The 23,481-nt window shown below is 37.6% G+C and overlaps 1 protein-coding gene across 2 annotated transcripts in view; it reads left to right on the top strand.

The window, feature by feature from the left end:
- LRPPRC (leucine rich pentatricopeptide repeat containing) overlaps positions 1-23,481 on the top strand; it is a 115,864-nt gene that overhangs the window by 46,746 nt on the left and 45,637 nt on the right. For both annotated transcript variants that reach the window (XM_063443902.1, XM_063443901.1), the window contains exons 21-23: positions 2,174-2,307; positions 3,719-3,804; positions 11,079-11,286. In XM_063443902.1, the coding sequence (XP_063299972.1) occupies positions 2,174-2,307; positions 3,719-3,804; positions 11,079-11,286 (428 nt within the window). The remainder of the gene's footprint in view (positions 1-2,173; positions 2,308-3,718; positions 3,805-11,078; positions 11,287-23,481) is intronic.

The raw sequence follows: 23,481 nt of genomic DNA, 5'->3' as shown, positions 1-23,481 counted from the left end.
TCAAACCTGCGGTTCAGTCTCTTTTCCATCTGTACTGTCAAGCAGCAGATATGCGAGTCTAGTGATTTGCAAGTCAAATATTCGCTTTTTTAATGCTGGGATTGAAATTCCATTTTCCCGTGGAGGGAGAGCGGTTTGAGAGATAAAGGTACTCCTGTTTTCTTCCAGCAGACGCCCAGCTGTAGTTCATATTCATTTCTGAAGAGTGTCTGCAATTTGTGGGATATCATCAGACTTTTGGGGCAATTTCTTGTTCCAAGTGATTTTATATCTTACCCACGGTTTTCTATGAAAAATTATAGCTGTGCATTAAATTGTAGCAATATGTTTTGTACCTTTTTGAAATCCTGCTTTGAGATAACTTGTTTGCGACAACATTCAAGATAACGTGGTATTTGAAGCTTGAGATAATTTAAAGGTTTAGTACACTGTGTTTAGAATGTGTTGTTTCTTTTTTTTTTTTTTTCTTACAGCATATTTTTAACTAAGCTTTTCATGCACGCCTTCTCTTGCACAGTAGGAAGTAATTGTTTTGTGTTTATTCTTAACCATTGACTGTATCAAGCTTTGAATGGATATTTTATGTGTTTCTTCTTTTTTTTTTTTCTGTTTGTGTTTTTGTTTTGTAGGCAGCAGGGCAGGTCATATTTACACTGTATCAACTATTCAAATACTTTCCCTTGTGGTTTTGAGTTGAGTTTTTGTTTCACAGTATTGGTGTATTGTGAAGTAGTTTGGTATGCTTGCTGTACCGCTCCTAACGAACTAGTGTCTAACTACATTTACCAAGTTGCAAGTATGAAGTGTTTTACTTACTGAATAAAATAACTAAAAATGTATATTGTTCTACAGTTTCCAAGAAAATATTATAGTGAATCTTTCATGACATTGCACTTATATAATGGCTCCTAAAGCAATGCTATATCATTTTTTATAAAGGTAAATGGTACATTCATTTACTTAATTACCTCCCCTGACCGCAGTGCCAACGCATTGGAGTAGGGTACAAACAGGCTGACTTTCCTTCCCTTTTAATTACATTAGCTTGGACATGAGAACTACCCCTATGTTGGTTGTCTTGCTCTCCCCTGTCACTCAATTGTTGACAAATGAATGCAGATAAATGACAGGTGAGGGACAAATGTCAACCCCTGCCCCCCCAACCCTCTCCCACCCCCACCTCCTAATTTTTCCGTTTACTTTAAGGAATTCAATTAAGTTAAAAAAAAACCTGCATGGTTTATAGATGATGAAAAACATTAGTTTCTCTGAAAAGACAGTGTTTACTGCAAAAAGCCTAGAGAGACATTCTACACTCACCAGAACAACTACATTAAGCTGTAGTTGTTCTGGTGACTAGTGTCCCTTTAGCAGTAGTTGACTGCGATAATGTTTTCAGATCTTCTAAGCTGGTGGAAAAGTAAAATTTCACCAATGGTTTTTCTGTATTTGCCAGCTATGTACTATTTGACCTATTGACTGATTGTGGGATAGAAAGTAAAGTGCTGGTAAAGTTAAGCACCTGGTAGTTTGTGGAGTTCTCCAGAATAACGGTTATGAACAAGTCAAGAAGATAAAAAAAGTCGACCTAGATTCAAGCTTTATCAAGTGTGTTTATTTAAACGTATCACAATCAGTAGTGTCCTGTTTTCGGAAAGCAATGCAACATTAGATAAAATAGATAAGGATTTAAAGTGTGTTTCCCAGTAACATTGTCAACATACTTTGTTTCCCTACGTTTGTGTGTGCATGCTGCCTCATTCAGTGTGTGACTAAAGAAGATTGGGAGGGAGTGGAACTCCTAGTCAAATGGTGGATGGATGTTTAGGAGAACATCCATCAGAGATATGTTACTAGACTTTCCTGCATCCTGGAAGTTTCTAAACAATGCTGTTGTCATAAGGATATTCCTCTGGTGGGAATCAAATATCACAGTTCATATGTTTATGAAATATATATATATGGTGTCCTAAATTGTGTTGAAATGCCTTGGATTTAACCTGTTGGTGTTGCCATGGTCAACTTTTAAGTAATGATAACCAGAAAGTGAAGAACCAGGAGAGTCATTCAAGAACAAATTTACTTTGCTTGTTTTGAATGCTAGACCTGTTCATGCACATTGTACCCAACATTCATGTCTCCGACAAAATCTTATCTTATTCTCTGTATTTAGAAAATGGAAAAAGCCCTGGAAGTAAAGGCAAAGTATGAACAAGAAGACTTACCTGTTGGTGTGTATGCATCCTTGATCAACTTGTGTTGTCGACATGATAACGCTGAAGAGGCACTAAACCTGAAGCAGGAGCTGTGAGTACCCCATAAGACATCTTCTGTACTAGAATACGAAAGGATGCACACATTCTAATTCAGTCAAGTCTCTATAACTGGTCTCACCTAGGCTGCTTAGATGTTTTAACTGCAGATATGCCAGATGGGGAGACAGTGTTTCTGCCAGACCCCTTCACAAATCCTGTAAAAGACTTTATATTAGACTTTAGTATAAGTTTTTCATCATAAAGCTGCGTTACTCATTATCCGATATTGAAGAATTTGAAAGTTTATTGAAGAATTTTGCTTAAGTTTCATTAAGCTTTTAGGCCTTTGTCTCTTGCGGCTTTCTACCGACGTCACTACGCATGCAAGTGGTCAATAACCCCACTGCCCGGTAGTATCAAGGAAAACCTGCCGTCTGGTCCCGAGATTTAGTAGATTTCTGCACCTTTTTTCCTGCACTTTGCACTTTACTCTTTTTATATATATTTTTGGCACAAACACTGAGAGAGTGTTGTATAAAGGGTAATTATTTGCACTTTATTAAGGTATTGCAAATTTTGCACAAAATAAGAATTTTATTTTTGACTGTAAGGTCTTAAAGACACAGCTCACCTTTTTATTTATTGTTTTGTGTATATGTATGTTTTTTTTTTCTTTTAAACTAGCTTATTGACTCTCCTCTGTTTTTTTTACTTTTTCTGGCTATTCTCAGCCAACCTGAACCTTTCACTTTCAGGCACATCTTCGCTATTTATAACACCCCACTCGCCCTCCCTTCCTCCCCTTCTCTAAGATCAGTTGTTTTAAGTGTTAAACTCTATCAGATTGATCAGTATTGCTTCAGACCTGAGGAAGAGAAGAAACTCTTGAAAGCTTGTCTTTGAAATATAATGTTAGTTCAATAAAAAAAAGGTATCATTGCATACTGCAATACTCTGGTATTTTGGCATCTTGTCTACTGGACTAATACGGCTAATCCAATCTAGTGTGTGTATATATATATATGTGTGTGTGTGTATGTATGTGTGTATGTATATATATATATATATATATATATATATATGTATATATATATATATGTATATATATATGTGTGTGTGTGTGTGTATGTATATATATGTGTGTATATATGTGTGTATGTATATATATATATATATATCTATCAACTGCTCCCATCTACTAAATGAGGCAGGGAATAATAAAATGTGTGTGGATTTAGAATGGTTAATTATGTGTAGAGTGTGTTTAAAAAAACATATATATATATATATATATATATATATATATATATATATATATATATATATATATATATATATATATAATTTGTATTTATAAACACATTTTAATAATATATACATTTTTTAATTATACATTTATAGAATTTTTTATAATATATGCATTTTTAAAATTAATTACATTTACATATATTTTTATTTTCCAGGGAACGTAAAGACTCAACTGCTGTCCTTGATTTCCATAAATACCAAGCACTAGTGAAGGTCTTTGCTAAGAATGGGCGCTTAGCAGGTACGGGCACTCCCTACTCCCTTCTGCATAAATTATCGTTTGGCAACTGTGTCTTCCTACCAAAATAAAACTGGGACTTGATATTAATGATATATCATGCTCTGGAAATTGCTTGAACATTTTGCATACAAATTTGCATGTGAATTCACCCAGAGCTGCTTGGACAGTGCAGGCCATTAGTTTTAATGGCTCGGCAGGCTTGTCATTTACATTTGCACAGCTCAGTGCCTTTTGCATTTGTGCAGCTCGGTTTTATTAGCACTGCTGTTTGGATTGAGTTTGAAGATCATGACTTATGGCACAAATTGCGTATGTGCCCAGACTAATGGCTTTGTTTTTGCTTAAGGAGGTCTGAAGGCTGAACATAAAACCTATAACTATAACCTTCTTGGAAAGGAACAAGCGCTGCTTAGGGAAAAAAAGAGTAAATAAATAATAAATAAATAAAAAAAAAACTCAACTTAAGAAACACTATATAATACAAGCTATTTAGGTTGGTTATTGTGAATTGGTTAACACAGTATATTTTCTTTTCTTAGTGATATTATTCTTGCAGCGGGATTGAGTCTTAATTATTAAAGTGTAAAGGTGTGGTGCCCCGTTTATTATAATTCAATAAAGCACTGTGTATAAATGATATGGTTTACTCTTTAAAGTGGAACAGTTTTTTTTTTTTTCAAGAGACCCCCACGTGGTAACCTGTCTACTGACATGCTGGAACCTTGGGGAGAGCGGGAAGGTGGATCTATTCAATCCTCTCCCCTCTGCACATCTATCGTCACTATTGTATTCTCACACAGGCGCAATAATACAAGTCAGTGTCTATGGACACTGCAAAAATGACACGTATTCCTCTCCGCTGCCTCTTGTGAAATGGTGGAGGCTCCACAAATTGTCAAGTTTTTCCAAAAATAGGTTAGTCCATGAAACAAAGAGCTCCTCTTTTCGTTTTATGATATAGTTTGATTGCATTAGAATTCCAATGCACATTATAAGAGTTTATCGTGAATCTTCTATATGTATGAAAAGCTTAAAGTGCAGCTGTTATGGCAGATGTTAGCGTCACTTTACAGGCGACGCACCTCACCAGCTTTCTTGGATGATAAAAATGTAGCAGGAATGATACAAAAAGATTGATAAAACCTTCTTGTTATCGTGACGCATGTACTTCTGCATAATTCTAAATGTGTTTGTTTATTTCACGACAATATTGCAAATTGTAGACCATCATAGCCGTGTAATTTCACTGCGCCTCCATTTTCCCCCCAAACCCTGATATTGGCCAATATTTTGCTGTTTGTTAGTGCTCTGTAATTTGTTGTTTAGTGAATAAACCATGAGTTTCAAGCCAGTAATAAGATTAATTAATGCCCCTGCTATCTCATTTTATAATAAACAGCAGCTTCTGCTTTCTGCTGTTTGGCACAACCAGTTTTTTCATTTTTTTACTTATTCAAACTCTACAGCTTGAAAACAGAACAATATGTTTCATTTTGCGCTAAAATCTGAACCTTGATCCAAATTTGCAGCCTATTAATCCAAATGATTAAAGTGACTATTGGGCTGCATTCCCACCTCTTCCTTCTTCCCCCCCCCCCCCCCTCCTCATAATGTTCTTTTCACTTATGTAAGGTTGATCACATTTAAATACGTGAGGATTTGAAGCTATATTTCCAATTTTCAAAGAACCGTTGCAAAATCTTTGCACTCATCATGCATTTCATCAACCGACTCGCAATATGGCCCTCGGTAGAAACATTATGTGCTTGGCCAAGCTCCTGGAAATAAATTTAGCTTTAAGCTTTCCTTTATTGTTTAAAATATGTACCAGCGTACAGAAATGTGCAGAATCAATGAGGCAATGCATTGAATATAAATAAGGCAGAAGTAACATGCTCGCCCCTAGCCTCTTGCTTGACGGTCAGCGGCGAGGAATCAACATTTTATCCGCTTTATTTGCAGAATGTAATTATTTTGTCTACTGTTGCTCCATTGCAACTTGGGCAAAACAAAATTAACTACAGTGCGTTAGCCTATTGCTTGCTAGAGCATAACATAAGGTGGTATAATAGCCTTTGCCGTTTCAATAACATGTTACCACTTCCATTCTTTTCTGTGTAGTAATAGCCAAAGTTTCATTAAAGCAATAAGCTTTGAGTCTTTCTTATGTTTTTTTTGGTTATTAACACATTTACTAATTAGGGTCACTCCAGGTGCAATGTGTTTGCTCTTGAATTAGATGAAAAGCTATCTGTTTAATATTTAAACTTTAAGGGCATAATGCGTATTTTCCAAGATGGCTTGGTGTAGTTTATCTTGAGTACTTTTCGCCATTCGTTTACTCCACTGATTTGGTGGGGGGGGAGGGGGGTAGTATTTCCTGCAAGGTTGCAAAAAGAAGTATGCACAAGCGTAATTAGCTATGGTGTGAATTCCATTTCCTAGGCGTTGGACTACACCTTCCGTAGAACTAGGCCAATTCGAGTCATTTAGAGAGTTATAGAGGCTTGTAACAATTACAATCAGGCCACCTACAGAACATAAACATTTAAAATGGCAACAGTAAAAATATCCAATTATTAAAACACATGCTATTTAATTATTATATAAAATAAATATAAAAATTTGTATTACATGGGGAAAACATTTTTTTTTTTTTTTTTTTTTTTTAAATGTTAACATTACTTCTTGAAAAACCCTTGCACGAATTAGAATTGCCTACTCATTTATGCTGGGTGTACTTTATTAGAACAAGGGCACTAAAAATAAGTAGGACATTCATGTTATTTGGTTTATGGAGTAGATTGTGACGATTGCCTACAAGGCCCTTAAGGATTTAGGCAAATCTATAATGGACTTTTTGTGTTACCTTTTTAATTGTATAATTCAATCCAGTGGTAGAGCAAAGGTGTCAATCGTATGCTTTTAAAACTTGTTACTTGCAATCTCTGTAGGTTACATGCTATGTTTAGAAGGCTTGTGGCTAAAATAGAAGTTTATCATCTATGAAATGGTATTCTGTAACATTCCAAATAGAAAAAAAAAACTTTTCTTACTTTAATCAAAGTTAGGTTTCCCGATTGTAGAATAATCAATCATCTCCAGTCAGAGAAATGATTGAAAATATATATTATAGTTGGGTGCACTTGGTGTTCACTTCATTTATAAAATTAGCCAAACAATGCATGCGACTGCAACTCAATTTCTGGATAAAGGTTGTGATCTCAACCCCACACAGGCAAAGAGCTGCTCTTTAAATTTAGGGGTGTGAGTGGGGGTATGGCCATGGGTGGGGCTGTTCTGAGAACTTTTACTAATGGCAATATATGCAACTAAAAGGGGGACATTAGGAGAGAAAAGAGGGACAGACGTATTTGAGCCCAAAATGATGGCTGTCGATCCTAAATAGGAACCGTTGGGAGCTATGTATATTTCACAAGGCAAGCGGCTCTTGTGGTGTAAAGGAGTGTTCATTTGGTTACACATTCATCTAAATTGGGGAAATTTATCCAGGCAAAACAGGTGCTATTTATTATGCAGTGCGCAAAATGTTGGCATTCTGTTGGTTTCCTTGGTGATTGCTCCTTACTTAGGACTTTGCCCCAGAATAGCAGCCGTTTTTCCTTGATGAATCTCCCCATCTAATGTCAAACTCCTTATGAATCGCACTGTGCATTTTATTCTGCCAGTTTCTTTAACCTCCTCTCGCTTTTGGTGCGCATTTGCACACTTTCCTTCCTCTTGTTATCCCATTTTAATCCGTGCATATTACTTTCACCAGTGTGTGTATCATTTTTTGATTTGTGTTCCTTTAGATGAGCATCTAAGGGTAAAACCAAAATAACCTGCTCAAAAAAAAAAAACCCTGCAATCCTATTTCAAAGTATTTGTATACCCAGCACCCGTACATTAGCCTTTTATTTTTGGCTAAACCGAGAATTCTAGAGAACTGACCAGGGAATTATACATTTTAAGCTGTAAAAATAGCCCAGTTGGAAGGTTTTAGTATATTATTATACTATTATACTTTGGTAGTGGACTAAGCTTTCATTATATCATCCAGTTGGGGGCTTTGCCCCAGTAACATATATGGCAATAGTTGGCTTTGTCCCAGTCATGTATGTAAGGGGTAGTGTGCTTAACCCCAGCCGTGTATGTAGCGGTAGTGTGCTTAACATTTGTAGTGTATGTAGCGGTAGCACTATTCGTGTATATTGGGCTAGGCGTTTATCCCACAGACTATATCCTTTTTCTAAATAGGCCTATGTGTATAGTTACTGAGGGTTAGAATTGATAACATTACTTGAGTTATACATGGGTAGTCGCATGAGTTAAATTAGATATATTCAGAAGAACTTGCCAATTGGAAAATGCCCAATATATGGCTTTGAGAACAAAGGAGATTGGTTTCCATTGCTGAGGATAAAATAGGCATGAGCCAGTATATGGCTTGCAAGTGATAGCAGTTGGAACCAATTCCTTATGTCAAGTTCAATATCTGGAATTAATCTCAATTATTTGATGTCCTGAACAATAAAGAGAACATTCTACACGTCTGGTCATATCTAAGGGGGCTGCTAAGACTAGACCAAGACTGATCAATTTGTCCTTTCCTGGCCATCTAGTTTCAAGCTTTAGGACAATGAATCCACCAATATTCTCCTCTGTCCATGACTCATGGAAATGTTATTTAAAGATTTGTATTTATAAACTGATACCAAACAAGTAGAACATTCCATACGTGAAAAAAGGGCCAAAAGATAATGGTGAAGTGGAACATCATTTGTCTAAAATATGTTAATTTCAGTGAAACCTGACCTCTATGATTCTCCTATACTCCACCAGAATGAGTAAGAGAGTCTAAATGTCCATTTTAAAACCCTGTTTTTTATACAGTCTGTGATGGATATTTTTAAAGAACTCTAATGCTGCAGGGAAATAAAAGCTGAAATTTAATTTGAGACAAAATAAAGCTGCTACTGCTAGGAGAAACTAAAGTCCTATATATATTATAAACCTCTCCATTCTGGTGGTGTGTAATGTCGGTTTTCCATTGACTATAACAGCCATCCGAGGGAGGTGAAACGTCAAGGATGCATGGCTTCCACGATGCCAATAACATCAAAAAGTGATATGTTCTGCGTGAAGTAATAATATCTCCCCAACACCACTCTCCACTTTATTTATAGGATAAGTCGAAACTATATATTTTTAAATGTATTCTATTGATAATGCATTAATAATGAGTGTCTTCCAATCAGGAGTGTCTCATTTTTGGTCTACAAATACAGATCTCATCCCTTAATCCTTTGTCAGGGAAGTGTTTATTGCATATGTAGTTTCCAGACCACTGTCGCCTCCAGGATGACTTCCCTGTTATAGTATAAGGACGAAAGTGTTAAAGGCTGGCTTAATGCATCAGCGGCTTTTATAAATAGTTGCACTATAAGCCATTTGCAGAAATGATTCTGCACTCAGGGTGCTCTAAGAACAATATAATTTGCAGTGTTGCAAAGCATTTATGAAATTAAGGCTGACTCTCTATAAGGTGTGTTGATCTCTAGAAAGGGATGTAAAGTTCCAGTGATATATCATGATGGTTATGTGGAAACAAAAAAATATTATATCACATTGTCAATGTACAGTGAGCGATGTTAACATTAAAAAAAGAAATGCACTCACAAAGGGGTAGCTTACATTTTAAGTTAAAGATTTTGGACATTAGGCGGTTTAATTCCCACCTTAACGATATGTCATGATCATAAGCGCTTCACTTGTATAGACGAAACCAGTGGAGAAAAAGAAGAAACACAATTTAGTGTTTCCTGCCTGAAAGGACAAGTACAAAATATTGATACAGTCCTCACTGGGGATCGGGTATCCAGGATCCTTATGTTGCTTCGTCCAAAGTTGTGCAAGGATGTGTATAGTAACAATGCTTAATTTTACTAAATGTTTTCAATGAAATCTGTATGTGAAAGCAGCAAATAAGCAGCACGCAATGTCTAGGAGCTTCTCCCACAACCCAGGGCTCGTGAGCATTGGCCTTTAAGCTGGTATATTTACAAAATGGCTTGAGAAACATATGTACTTTTATGGAGATGTTTTGTGACTAGAGATCTACTGATTGGTTGAGAGCAGAGGTGCCCAATAGGTATATCCACAGATGTTTTAAAACTACAGCTTCCATGAAGCTATGTCATGCTAAATGCATGCAAAGCATCATGGGAGTTGTAGTTTTGCCTTTTGGGCACCCCTGGCTTAGAGCATCAACTGACCACTCTAAGCCAATCTGCAGCGCTACTGCCCATGGCAGTTCGAGGCTTGCATTTTAAAGATTTTAAGAACACAGAATTTTATATTGTTGTTGGGCCAAGTAGATCTAAGATTTTTTTTATATTATTGTTTTTTTCTTTTATTTTCTTACATCCTGATCGTTAAGCCCTAACCTCACTTTATTAATGTTACATTGTATACAAGTCAGGCAAATATTCACATTATACATAGATTTTCAGTTCAATCTAACATGACTTTTCAAATTTGACAGATTTAAGTGAACTGTCCTTGTAGAGACGTTCTAACAAGCAATTAAAAAAAAAAAAAAAAGCCCCTCTCAATGAGCCTCTGCTTGCATCCTCCCATCTCGTATGTAAAATGGTCAAAACATTTGCCTGTGTGATAATTAAGAAACAACGCAAAGTAAATCCCCTTTACTTATCCCACACACCAAAATGTTTATTTCTGCCGTCCTAATGAGGCTTAATGAGCCTAATGTTTTAACATGCAGTCTGTTGGAAAGCTTTCATTGGCTCTGCTTGGCTAATTAGTATCGACACAGCAAACAGGCTGTATCGGTTTCAGACCATTAGTCTGGCTGTATATACACTGTAAACACATCTTTATTGTCTGGCCCTGTGACAAGCCATCTGCTGAAGAAACAATAGTGTGATTTAGCAGATGTTGGCATTGAGCGATAAAAGCATCCATTTACTTGGATCGCGCAGCTATAGGGCAGACAGTACAGGGTTACGTGGTGCAAAGTGGGCACACTATTCCTATCTGTAATTTGTAGTCACAGTTGCAGGGAAATGATAAAACCATGCTATTGTGGATTTTAATTGTAGTCTCGTTTAGAAATGCAAGTAGTAATTAACTTGAAATCGGCATTATACACCAGAATTTACATTCCTGCTGGGTTTGAAATGCTGTTTTAATAACAGTTTGTTTTCACTACATGAAATTACCTAAGGGCCCTTTGTGTTGCTTTATTGTAGATGCTATTAACATTCTAAAGGAGATGAAACAGAAGGATGTCCCCAGAAAAACCACAGCAGACTCATCCTTCTTCCACATCCTAAACGCGTCTGCCATGAGAGGGGACATTGAGACCGTGAATCAGTTGTACGAATGGATTGTATCACTGGGTCTGGCCAAACCTACAGCTAACCTGTCTTCACCGGTGGTGGCTGTCCACCTTGAGAAGTAAGTTATAGCGTGAAACACAGACACAGTAAAAAGAGAATTCAAACGTCTCGTATGCCGTCTTCCTCTTTATTTTTTTTTATTTATTTTTTCTGTGTGCTGATAATTCCCTGACAGTGTATCTGCCCATCATATTTTTTAATTTTTTTTTTCTTTCTTTCTCTTCCATTATCTTTTTATTTGAAATGAAGATTGCCCTCACATTTGTCTTATTTTGCTTGTTGACATTTGTTCATGCAACGTTATGTACAGCACCTCACTGTGGTAAATGAGTGTAAACCGATCACAAAGAGCAGCGCAAAGCTTGCTTTCCCAGTAAGTGACATCTCTATTCAGAAGATGCCACTTGAACTGCTGTTCTGTCATTGTCGGCTAATGGAACAGTCAAGGATGGCAATACTGAAGCAGAGTGCATTATCTCAAGCAAGTAAATGTAAACATTTAGATAACGTGGAACAGGCAATGACAATCTATTCTGGTGGGCCTTTTTTTCTTTTCTTTTTATGTCATTGAAACCATGTAACGGCCAATGTAAAGAATGCTTACGGTTCTGACAATGGCCTTGCGTTACTACGTCGCCCAACATTTCAAATGGGTCAGATCAGTAAGTACTGCAGGAAGTCAGTGCGTTGTTAGACATTTGGATTTTTTTTTCTTCTTCTCTTCTCATTCATGACTTTACAGAACTGAGATCCCCATTTCAAAGTATTACAAGGTTCTCCACTCTTTCTCACAGATTTTCATTCTTCAATGTGTTAGTCGTTTCACAGTAGCATTTTGCAAGGCAATTATTCTGTGTGAAACAGAACATTGATGCTTTTGTCACAGTGCTGCAAGTTAAAGACTTTGACTTATTCATCAGTTTGAGATGAAATGTACACTTTAATTGAAAGGCTACAAAACTCACAAATGCATGGTTCAAACTGCCAATTTAAATGAATGCACTTGAGCATCTTGACATTTTTGTGTGTGTGTGTGTATATATATGTATATATGTATATATATGTGTGTGTGTGTATGTATGTATGTATATATATATATATATATATATATATATATATATATATATGTATATATATATATGTGTGTGTGTGTATATATATATATATATATATATATATATATATATGTATATATATGTGTGTGTGTATATATATATATATATATATTTTGCAGAATTCTTACGACACAGCACCTATGTGAATAACCTGTTCTAAAATGGTTACTCCAACCCCTTCCTCCAGTGAGGTCACTCTCCTGGCTTGAGGGTAAATGATGTCTGAGGGGGGAATGGGCATGATGGCATTGGCTGTCTGTCACCAGCATGATGTGTTTGGTGACGAGCGATGCCAATAATACGCAGAACAGACCTTAGCCAGCCTGGAACTGTTGTGATTTGGCTAAGGACGCCCCAGCGGAGCTCCTGGAAGTGCAGTAACACATCCAGCAGCAAAAGGATTTAATTCTGTATGTGTGCAATGTTTCATAGCGCAACTCTGCACATACAAACTACAGGCATCATGACCTCTTCAAATCATTGGAGTGGTTATGGTGTTGAAGTAACCCATTAAGTCATGGCTTTGGTAACTTTTGGCACTCCAGAAGTTGTGGACTAAATCTCCCCAAAATCTTCGTCAACATTATGGCTGTGAGAGCATTCTGAGAGATCCACATCTGGAGTGCCAAAGTTTGCCTATCTCTGCTTCAAGTGCTTTGTTTAGGCAACTAATATGATTTGATGGCTACAGTTTAAAGTCTAGAAGCCATCACAGAAAATGTAGGAGCCTTTTGTAAATCTAATATGTGCCATGAAGTAATTAAGAATACACAAACAGGGAGACACAGTGCCGTAGCTATGGAAAAAAAGCTTATAACAAACAAAAATGTGGTGTAAGACACCATTAATGAGCTTGGAGGAACTTGTGGAAGACACGTGGGGAAGTGGAAACTCACAAATGAAAGACATGTGAGCATTGACATTTTTGGAAAATCGAGCAATCTAAAAGTGTGGAAAATGGGCAAATTCAGCTAATAGAGAGAACGGAGGTGCTACTGCAGATGTTGATGATAAAGGAACAAAAACAATACAAATAAATATAGATTAAGCTTTGAGGAGAGAAGAGACAAATATAGGGAACAAACTACGAAAGAACCACAAATGTTGTAGAACAAATTGTAGTTATCTTTCTCACAGCTTAGTGGAAGATCTTTGCATTACTGTTAAATGAATTCTTCAAACACATAAAGCACCTTATTTTGTTTTGTGTGTCAAGACAGTGGCGTTTTGTCTTGTATTTTTTTTTTTTCATTTTACAAAAAGTGCTGATTTTAATACATATTATCCTTGTTGCAACCCCTGGCTGTGAACCAGGCAAGCAATAATGTTAGTTCCTGGTTGGTTAGCTCAGTGTAGCTAAACTCAATGGCCCAGAGCACCTGTCTTGCAAAGACTTCTCATTGAGCATCATTGGGAAGTCTGTGATTGGACAGCCACAGAAAGTCTGGGCGGGCTTAGAAGGGGAGTGCTTACAAAAGCAGCAGACACAGGACCTACAGCTTTTGTAAGCTATTTTAAATATACTACAAATGGAAAAATGCATGTGTGGGCATGTGTGTGTGTGGGGGGGTCCTTGTTTTGTAGATGGTAACTCATAAGGAAGATATTATTTTCCATTCATTAGTAATATGATGGAGAAGGTATTTTTCTCCTCCTCATACAATATATCAGGAAGATGAAGCTAATTTCAAGGTATTCTTAAGTGGAGAGTATGTAATCGGAAATGGAGGCACCATAACTAAGGAGTGGGTGTATAAATGAAACACTGAGGTCATTGGTTATGTAAGTTTATTTAACAGAAACAAAACAGAAATCATTACCAGTTTGGAGATCATTAAGGAACCTGAATGTCTTTGGTTATGCAAGTAGTTTATCGAACAGAAAAAAAGAACCTCTCTGTTCCTTTAATACAGCCACTCACTAGTTACATAACCAAACAGAAATCACTAGCCATTAGGTGATCCTTTGGGAACCCCAGTAGATCAGCAGACTCGCCCCTTAGCTCCCCCCAACCAACCAAAGCTCTGTTGGAGGCAGTCAGCAAAATATGTGCAATATAATACCGAACATATATCCTAAGTAATAGCAGGTGTATCAAGGACAGGCTGACAATGTGCTTGGGAGCGAATACTAAACGGGAAGCAGCTGTACGAGGAGTCTGTTTACTGGGAATCCATAATGAACAGTCATAAATGTTCGTTTTAAAACTGAAGAGTGATTTCATTTCATTTTACCATGTCTCCATATTGTCACAGTTTAATCATCAGGAAAGATATGACCACTGTATTTCTTTACATAGGTTTCATATAGAGGAAGCAGGCGGTTAGGGCTAATTAGTTGTAAACTTGGCCTATCCAGTCCATACAACGCACACTAAGGGAGATTGAAAGGTGCAAAAACAAAAATTAGTAACTGAAGCCACCAATCATGCCAGGGATTGGGATTGGTTGAAAGCTTTTCAGATTCTCCCTGGTCTAGGCTATCTTCAAAATTGTACCATATTTTGAGAACTTGTGTGAAAATATTCTAAAGAAAGCTTGATAATGGTGTATTTATGATAGATTTTTTTTTTAAGTATGTACAGTATCTCACAAAAGAGAGTACACCTCTCCCATTTTTGTAAATATTATATTTTTTCATGTGACAACACTGAAGAAATTACACTCTGCTACAATGTAAAGTAATAAGTGTACAACCTGTATAACAGTGTAATTTGCTGTCCCCTCAAAATAACTCAACACACAGCCATTAATGTCTAAACCATTGGCAACAAATGTGAGTACACCCCCAAGTGGAAATTTACAAATTGGGCCCAAAGTGTCAATATTTTGTGTGGCCACCATTATTTTCCAGCACTGCCTTAACCCTCAGGGGCGTGGACATCACCAGAGCTTCACAGGTTGCCACTGGAGTCCTCCTCCACTCCTCCATGACAACATCACGGAGCTAGTGTAAGTTAGAGACCTTGTGCTCCCCCGCATTCCATTTGAGGATGCCCCACTGATGCTCAATAGAGTTTAGGTCTGTAGTCACGGGGTCGTTATCATGTTGGAATACTGCCCTACGGCCCAGTCTCCGAAGGGAGGGGATCATGTTCTGCTTCAGTGTGTCACAGTAGTCGTTGGCATTCATGGTTCCCTCAATGAACTGTAGCTCCCCAGTGCCGGCAGCACTCATGCAGGCCCAGACCATGACACTCTCACCACCATGCTTTACTGTAGGCAAGACACACTTGTGTTTATACTCCTCACCTGGTTGCCGCCACACACGCTTGACACCATCTAAACCAAATAAGTTTATCTTGGTCTCATCAGACCACAGGGCATGGTTCCAGTAATCCATGTCCTTAGTCTGCTTGTCTTCAGCAAACTGTTTGCAGGCTTTCTTGTGCATCATCTTCAGAAGAGGCTTCCTTCAGGGATGACAGCCATGCAGAACAATTTGATGCAGTGTACGGCGTATGGTCTGAGCACTGACAGGCTGACCCCCACCCCTTCAACCTCTGCAGCAATGCTGGCAGCACTCAGACGTCTATTTCCCAAAGACAACCTCTGGATATGACGCTGAGCACGTGTACTCATCTTCTTTGGTCTACCATGGAGAGGCCTGTTCTGAGTGGATCCTGTCCTGTTAAACTGATCTATGGTCTTGCCCACCGTGCTGCAGCTCAGTTTCAGGGTCTTTGCAATCTACTTCTAGCCTAGGCCATCTGGACGACAGCATCCTGGGGCTGCCTCAACCATCACATCTACGGCCTGCCCCAAAGCCCTCGGCGCCTGTGACGGAGGCAACCCTCAAAGCAATGCTGGGGGACTTCAAAAGAACCATCCAGGCTGACATGGCGTTAATCCGCACTGACCTTCAAGGGATGGTGAGCCGCCTGGGCAGGGTGGAAACCTCGGCAGTGGCCGCGACCCGCGCCATTACGGAGCTCCGTGGTGAAGTGGCCGAATTAAAGAAACAACAGGGCCTGTCGGACCTGCGCTTTGCAACGCTGGAGGATGAAAGGCGCAGAAACAACCTCAAAGTGAGGGGAATACCGGAAGAGGTGCCGACAACAGAGCTCCCTCATCTGCTGCGGAGGTTGTTGGAGGCCCTCCTGACACCTAAACGGGCCAAAAACGTGTTACCTGCAGAGGTCTTCCGCATACCCAAACCCCGGAAAGCTCCTGCCACAGCGACCCGGGACCTAGTGGTGAAGTTCCGCAGTAGAGCAGATAAAGCGACAGTATAAGCAGCACTCAAAGGGACAGGCACTTACACTTTTGAAAATATGACCCTTACTTTTTACACCGATCTCACGGGAAATACCCTTCAATGGAGGGCAACGATGAGACCACTCACCACCCTGCTCCGGGACCATGACATCCGCTACCGGTGGCGCCCGCCACGAAAGCTGCACATCCAGCACGGGGACACCGAACACATAGTGCAGAACATGCAGGACGCAGCAACACTCCTGCAAAAACTGGGTATACCAGCAGAAGCATTACAACAACGTGTAACAAGTGAACACGGCCCCTCGAACAGCAGATGGGACCCTGCCAACATTACCCCATTTGTGCCACAAGGCACCCAGAAGGACACTTACGCAGCGACCTCCACCTGAAATACCGGGCGATGCCTGGCTGCCTTCATTGTAGGAACCACACACCACCCGGATCAGGGAAAGGACTGATTTCCACATGGACTCAAGTTCACGGTTAGCATATCTCGCATTTTCTGTTTTTCTTTTTAAATCTACTTATAAGTTGCTCACAGCCCCACGCAGGGCGTACAGGACACATATGTATCACCAGGCACGCAGGGGACAATAACACCCAACTCGGGACCTAACACACGCCATCTTAGAGTCTCCATGCATTTCTGTCTCGACTGTAACCATTTACTGTTTATGTTTCTCTTGTATGCATCCTCTTAATGTTTATCCACCTCTTAAACTGCGGCCACGGCCTTGCAGAAACGCATTCCACCTGTTACTCAACACACAGTGAGTGCTAGCTATAACACTCCCCGCTACTTGCACGCCTCCTATACCAGCACAGGGTGACTAGAATACTCCTACCTTAACCGACCACCCAGCAACTGCACGCCAGTATTATAGCATACGCACCCTATGTTTTATTTAATCTTGTAGTGCCTGGTTTCTCCCTAGGAGATTCAACACAGCAGAACTGTTCACACCAGCAAATACCATGCCAGAAACAAATTGTTTAGCTGCAAAAATGGCGAACGACACTTAATAGCATGTAATCTAATCCAGCACAACGTTAGGCCACCTGCCAACACAGAGGCAGTCACCCAAATCTGCTCATAAAGGGCACGACGCTGATGGTTTACTTTTTTTCTTTTACCTGAAGCGCGCCATTACCTAACCAAATATATCGACACCCTCTATAGTAGGACAAGCATTGATATATGCTCTGCAACCTTGGTTTGTTTATTTCAAGCGAGAATTTACACTGCACACACACACCAACCGGCCTACCACGCACTATAAAGGATGTTCTAGACAGGCCTGCACATAGGTGTGAACCTTGTACACACAAGTTGCCGAGCACGTACATTAACCAAAGTTTAGCGGGTCGTTTTATACCCTTATAATTGACTAAGTTAGGACCAATCCATACAAAATGTCTTGGCCAGCCTTAAGGGTTTTTCCTTTTATTAAGCGACAATGCAAGCGGTAGCTTGGATTAATGCATCCATATATTCTCCATGATGAAGCACCCAATGTAATGCAAGCGTAAGCTAGCTTAACTATCACCTTAACTCTCAAATCTGTTGGTCAACTTTCTAAAAATGTTTTGTCTTAACGTGAAAATACCTAAGCAATGATAAGCCATACGGTTTAAAACCCAAAATGTGCTTGTTATATCGTGTACCTCTATGTCAAATTGTTTTAATGCGCCGGAGGACTGCCTTTGGGGTACCTCACGAGCGAATGTTATATGCTTGAGCACAACAAAAATAAAGAATTTAAAAAAAATAAAAAATAATAATGAATGCAGGTATTAACTTAGGGTATGCCTTCTAAATCTACTAAATAGTGATGCATTAGTTATTTCTTTTTTTAAATGTAATTTTGTGAAGTTTTTCTTTAACTCTGCCCCTAACCTAAAAAATGGCATAGCAATGAAGTTTGTATTTGGGAATATAATGTTCTTGCTTAGATTTAGTCTTGTGGTTTGACTATTTCAATACTCCTTATTGGCATTATTTTGGAGGCATGGTAGGCTGTTTGTACATTTGTAGAATTTGACTTAAATAGCTTCACATTTGTTTGAATCCAACTTGCAAACTGTGATACTTTTAAATGCTTCACATATAGCTTATGTAACAAATGTCTGCGGTTTCTTTTGTGGTTGAAGTATACTTTCACTTTACGGTAATACTAATCTGTGCTATTAACCTACAGAATATGTTGTCATATTTATTCTTACATCCCCCGATCCCTCCCCCCAACACTTAAATTCTACCTTTCTACATCATTAAATAAGGTTTGGCTCTTTTACGCCATTATTGCAATTAGGAATTTAGTACCAGAGGACAGACACCATTTATTTGCCCTAAGGGGACAAGACAGCGATAAGATGATTCTTCGTCAAGGATCGCTGGGTCGTAATTAAGTTACATTCATGGCTATTGCTTTTTGAAGGATGATTGGTAAATGACTGGCTTCGTGTGTCTTGTATGGACAATATTCGATACAGATTTCTTTTCTGGGGATTTTTATTTTTTTATTATATGTACTTTTTTTTTTTTTATTCCCTCTGTCAGAAAATCCTGTTGAGTCTGATAATGTAAATGTGGCATTTTTATTCCGAACAAAAGAGCAGGGAAATGAGCTATCTTGTCTAATCATTCAGTTGTTTAACACAGACTTCTAGTTTAGACTTAATTGGCTGGAAAGCACTTGACATGTGAAGTTACTGCTGTTCAGAATGCATGTTTGAGTAAATTTTAAAATAAGTGACAGCTAAATTGTACCTAGGGAAATTACAAAGCCTTCAACACACTTAATTTTTTTTTATTTTTTTTGGTGTGGATTAATAGTAATTGCAATCCAAGTCTCCTTGAACAAGCTTCACACTAGCTGGTGAATAGAGCAAAAAGTGTGTGTGTGTGTGTTTTTGTCTGTGTGTGTTAAATATATATTCATGTACAAAGAGCTGATTTTTTTGCTTAACCCCTTTTATGGTAGACCAGGAAGACAAGACGTTGGTAATTATTTATCCTGGCGATAAAGGGTTAATCTTAATATTATAAAGCTGGTTTACGGGCTTGTTTTCACTCCACTGCAACATCTGCTTCAGATTTAGGTTAAGGGATTTGTTTTAAGATTTTTTTTTTTCCCCCCTCCATAGTCTCTTATAATTCCCTTTCTCTCCTTTTCTAGTGATTTCAGGTTTGAGAGCTTTTCAATCAGCAAAGCCCTTAGGTAAATTGCCACTTCACTTAAGCTTTATAGCTTTATGCACTTCATTTCAATTAAAATCAATAAATTGAGTCTTTATTTTTTTTTTATATATAAATATATATATGTGTGGTGTGTGTGTGTGTGTATATAAATGCATGTGTGTATGTCTATTCTCAGACTTTTGAATTGAAAGTTGTGTGTGCAAAGTAAGAGGGAGGCGGTCTTGAATATTTGAGCTGCCTTTTAAAATCCTAGTATAGGAGACAAATATAATATTGTGTTGCTCAGGATCTCAGCAGGTAAATTGGCAAATGAAGAATGAAGCATGTGTGCCAGGTAATTTAAAGAACCGTTGCTGGATACCTTCTGCCACTTTGAACAGAGTAGTGAACTTGAATCTTATTCAACTGACATAGGGTTACATTGTGTGTGTGTGTGTGTGTGTGTGTGTGTGTGTATATATATATGTATGTGTGTGTGTTTCTGTGTAGTGCATGTGTATTGCATATATTGTGTGTTTGAATTATTTTGTGAAAGGGAATATATTGTGTGTTTGAATTATTTTGTGAAAGGGTATGCGCTTGTGTCTAAAAAAATAAATAAAATAACATTCCCTTGCAAAAACAAAAGTTACAAAATTATAAAAAATTTATATTCTGAATATATTAGGAATATAAAAATACGTGCATTTCTAAATGTAATTTAGTTATATTTATGAACATTTAATTCTGTGCACTTTTCATCTCCTCTTGTAAATTGCATGTAATAACGAAGAACCCGGCAGGCTAAATATCCAAGAATGCCCCATTTAATAGAAGAGCAGTTGATTATAATATTAATTGAATATGTTGAGGTAGGATTAACTGCATACGCTTACATGACGAGTCAAATAGAAAATAATATTCTTTAGAAAAAGGAGACCGTAATACATGCAACCACGACTAGCAACTGTTAGCTGAATATAATCTCTTTATCTGCATTGTCACCCTAAGTTACGTCTCTGCAAAGAACCACAGCAACAGCAGTATGTAAGCTGTGTCAATATAGATGAACCTTTTAAATAATATAATTACTGCTTATTAGAAGAATCCGCTATTCGTCTGGTTTAAACAGAGGTGTTCTTTTAATTAGTCCAATAAAAGCCTTATTAGATAACTGCACAGCTAATTTTTTTCCTTCAGTAGAAACATAATACGGATATTAGGCTGCTTTTAGTTATAAAGGTGAAAATGAAAATTACTGTGATAAATGTGGTTTTCACGTTTGTCAACAGTACAGGCTTCTATTTTAGTCATTTATCATTTTGCCAGTTCAGTGTAATTTTTTTTTTCCCAGTACCCAGATATTCCCGCTGCGATCTATAATCTAACTCATTCGGTATGAATAATTTCCAATTGAAACAAAAAATGAATTCACGGTTTAATATGACTCTGGGTTCCAATTTGAAGGGGGGGAAAAAATGAATTTAAGAAAATAATGCTTTTAATATTAAACACAAAGAATGCTGTTTTATTTTCCATTCCCTGGCTTGTGTTTATCTTATTAAGAATTGCAGGCCAGTAAATTCTATTTGGTAAAGCGATTTAAAGTCTGGCGGTCTCCAGAGGAACACTTTGTGGGAAGTTTTTAAATATATTTGAGCCCAGAATACCCTTGAAAAACTTGATGATGATTAAGTACATTCTTTATAACGCTTACCTTCCAATTGTCGTACTTTATGAAGGACAACTGTCTCTTTGGGATCAAACGCTCTTTTATACTAGTGTCATTGTTTTGTAAGTACTCAGGTTTTATTTTGTGTATAATTGTTACAGAAAAGTGGTACAGAGGTATTTGGGTCCCAAAGACGAGACCGTTCCGCCTAAAGAAAATATGTAATGTTAATCAAATAATGTATTATACAATCTGCCAGTTATTTCAATTCTGTCATTTCAATGTTTCTGTCTATCAACTCCTTTTGTGTGTCCTTTTCTTTATAGGAAACCTAGATGGCAATTTATCAAGACAAACAGACGCTATTTTGTGTGTTAAGTGCTAAATGTTGACAAACATTTGTTTGGTTTCCATGGTGACTGTGCCTTATTTAACAATCGCATTACCTGTTTTTGCCCTGTTAAATCTTCTCCTTAGTCAGCAACTGTTGTGGTAGAAAGAGCTATTATTCTCCTTTCACATTACTTGCCTTGTGATTCTCTCAATATATTATGACCGTATTCTGCTCCAGCTCATATTCCGGCCCAGAATCCTATAACAGGTTTGTCAGATATGTCCCACCCGAAAGTTTATACATTCAATTTGGTTGCATTTACTTTGACACAAAATTTAATCTGGATGACAGGAGCAGAGAAAGTGTCCAAGATACATAAAGGGCAAATAATGTATTGGTAAACGCAGTGCATCGGTTTGGTAGATATCTGTGCATAGGCTGTAGAGGTAGCACAGAAATAATCCACTCATGACATGTACCTGGCTGTAATAGGGTCCAAGCACACACTGGACTAATGTGGAATTACTTGGAAATTATAATCTCTTGGTAATAACATTTTCTCTCTTAACCAAGTTGTGACAAATTCCACATATCATTTTTTTTTTTTTTTTTTTTTCTCACCTGTGTTGAAGGAAGGATATATTTATCTTCTTTGCTACTTTGCAGACTCTATTAAGAGGACATAGAAATTTGGTGATTTAATTTTTTTTTTTTTTTTTAATCATCAAAACAAAGCAATTTTCTCCTAACATGAAAACAAATCTAGAAGTTGCTTGACTGTTGTTGGTGGTCCTTAGCGCTCTCTAAATTAAAAAATTTTTTTTTTAAAAAGTTGCATCAGCTTTAGAATTACAATTTTCTCTCCTTTCCATGCAAGACTCTTTATTTATTTTTTTTATTTTTTCTTAATACCTTTTTTTTTTCTCGCGCCCTCCCCGGAAATCATGCATTTTTGAGACGGGAGTCAATTAGTATGTCCATTTGACTGGCACCATAATTGTACATTAATTGATCGTTTTGACCTAAAACAGTTCTCTTCATGCTGCAAGAATTTTGGTATAGACAGTCGGGAATAATGGTTTTTGAAATCATTTTGAAAAGCTGTATTTTTTTTTTCTTTTTTCTTTTTCATTGATATATTTGACTTACAGACGTGGATAAGTATTTAACATGTTATTTTGTGTATTTATCTGTGGGTTTACATACATGTTATATGTTTATAAATGCCTTGTAGAATTTGAATACAATCGGCTTACAAAGGAAATGGAAACATTTTATGATTACTGCATCTATGGAAACACAATAGCAAATCCCAGCATTGTATTTCACCAGTCTGGCCGTTATCTAGCTGGTATAGTCTGCATGCTTTTATTTAGCTAGCTACATCTACATGCAGTATTGAAATTAACCTGTAATTTAGTCCTCACCCCGACTGACAAAAATTCAAATGACTCAGTGGGGCGCTAGAAGATGCACTGTAAACAGGGTTTACAAAAAAAGAGGTGTAGACATCTTTAATGGAAAACTCGTTTTCACCCTTTGTCAGTTTTACTGCAATCAAATTAATGTTTTTCTACAAGTGTACATTACTTTTCAGTAGAACCTTAAATCTTATTCAGTGTAAAATAGTAATTCAGTCCCACATGTGCTTGATTATGCAGCGGTCAAAAATGTTAGCATCTCCCCGGGGGAAATAGTATGAAAAAGTGTTTAGGTTCTAGGCAGTTTACT

Source organism: Pelobates fuscus, chromosome 2 (assembly GCF_036172605.1).
Source record: "Pelobates fuscus isolate aPelFus1 chromosome 2, aPelFus1.pri, whole genome shotgun sequence".
NCBI lineage: Eukaryota > Metazoa > Chordata > Amphibia > Anura > Pelobatidae > Pelobates > Pelobates fuscus.
The sequence above is the reverse complement of the archived record's forward strand: the minus strand, read 5'-3'. Positions and strand labels throughout refer to the sequence as shown.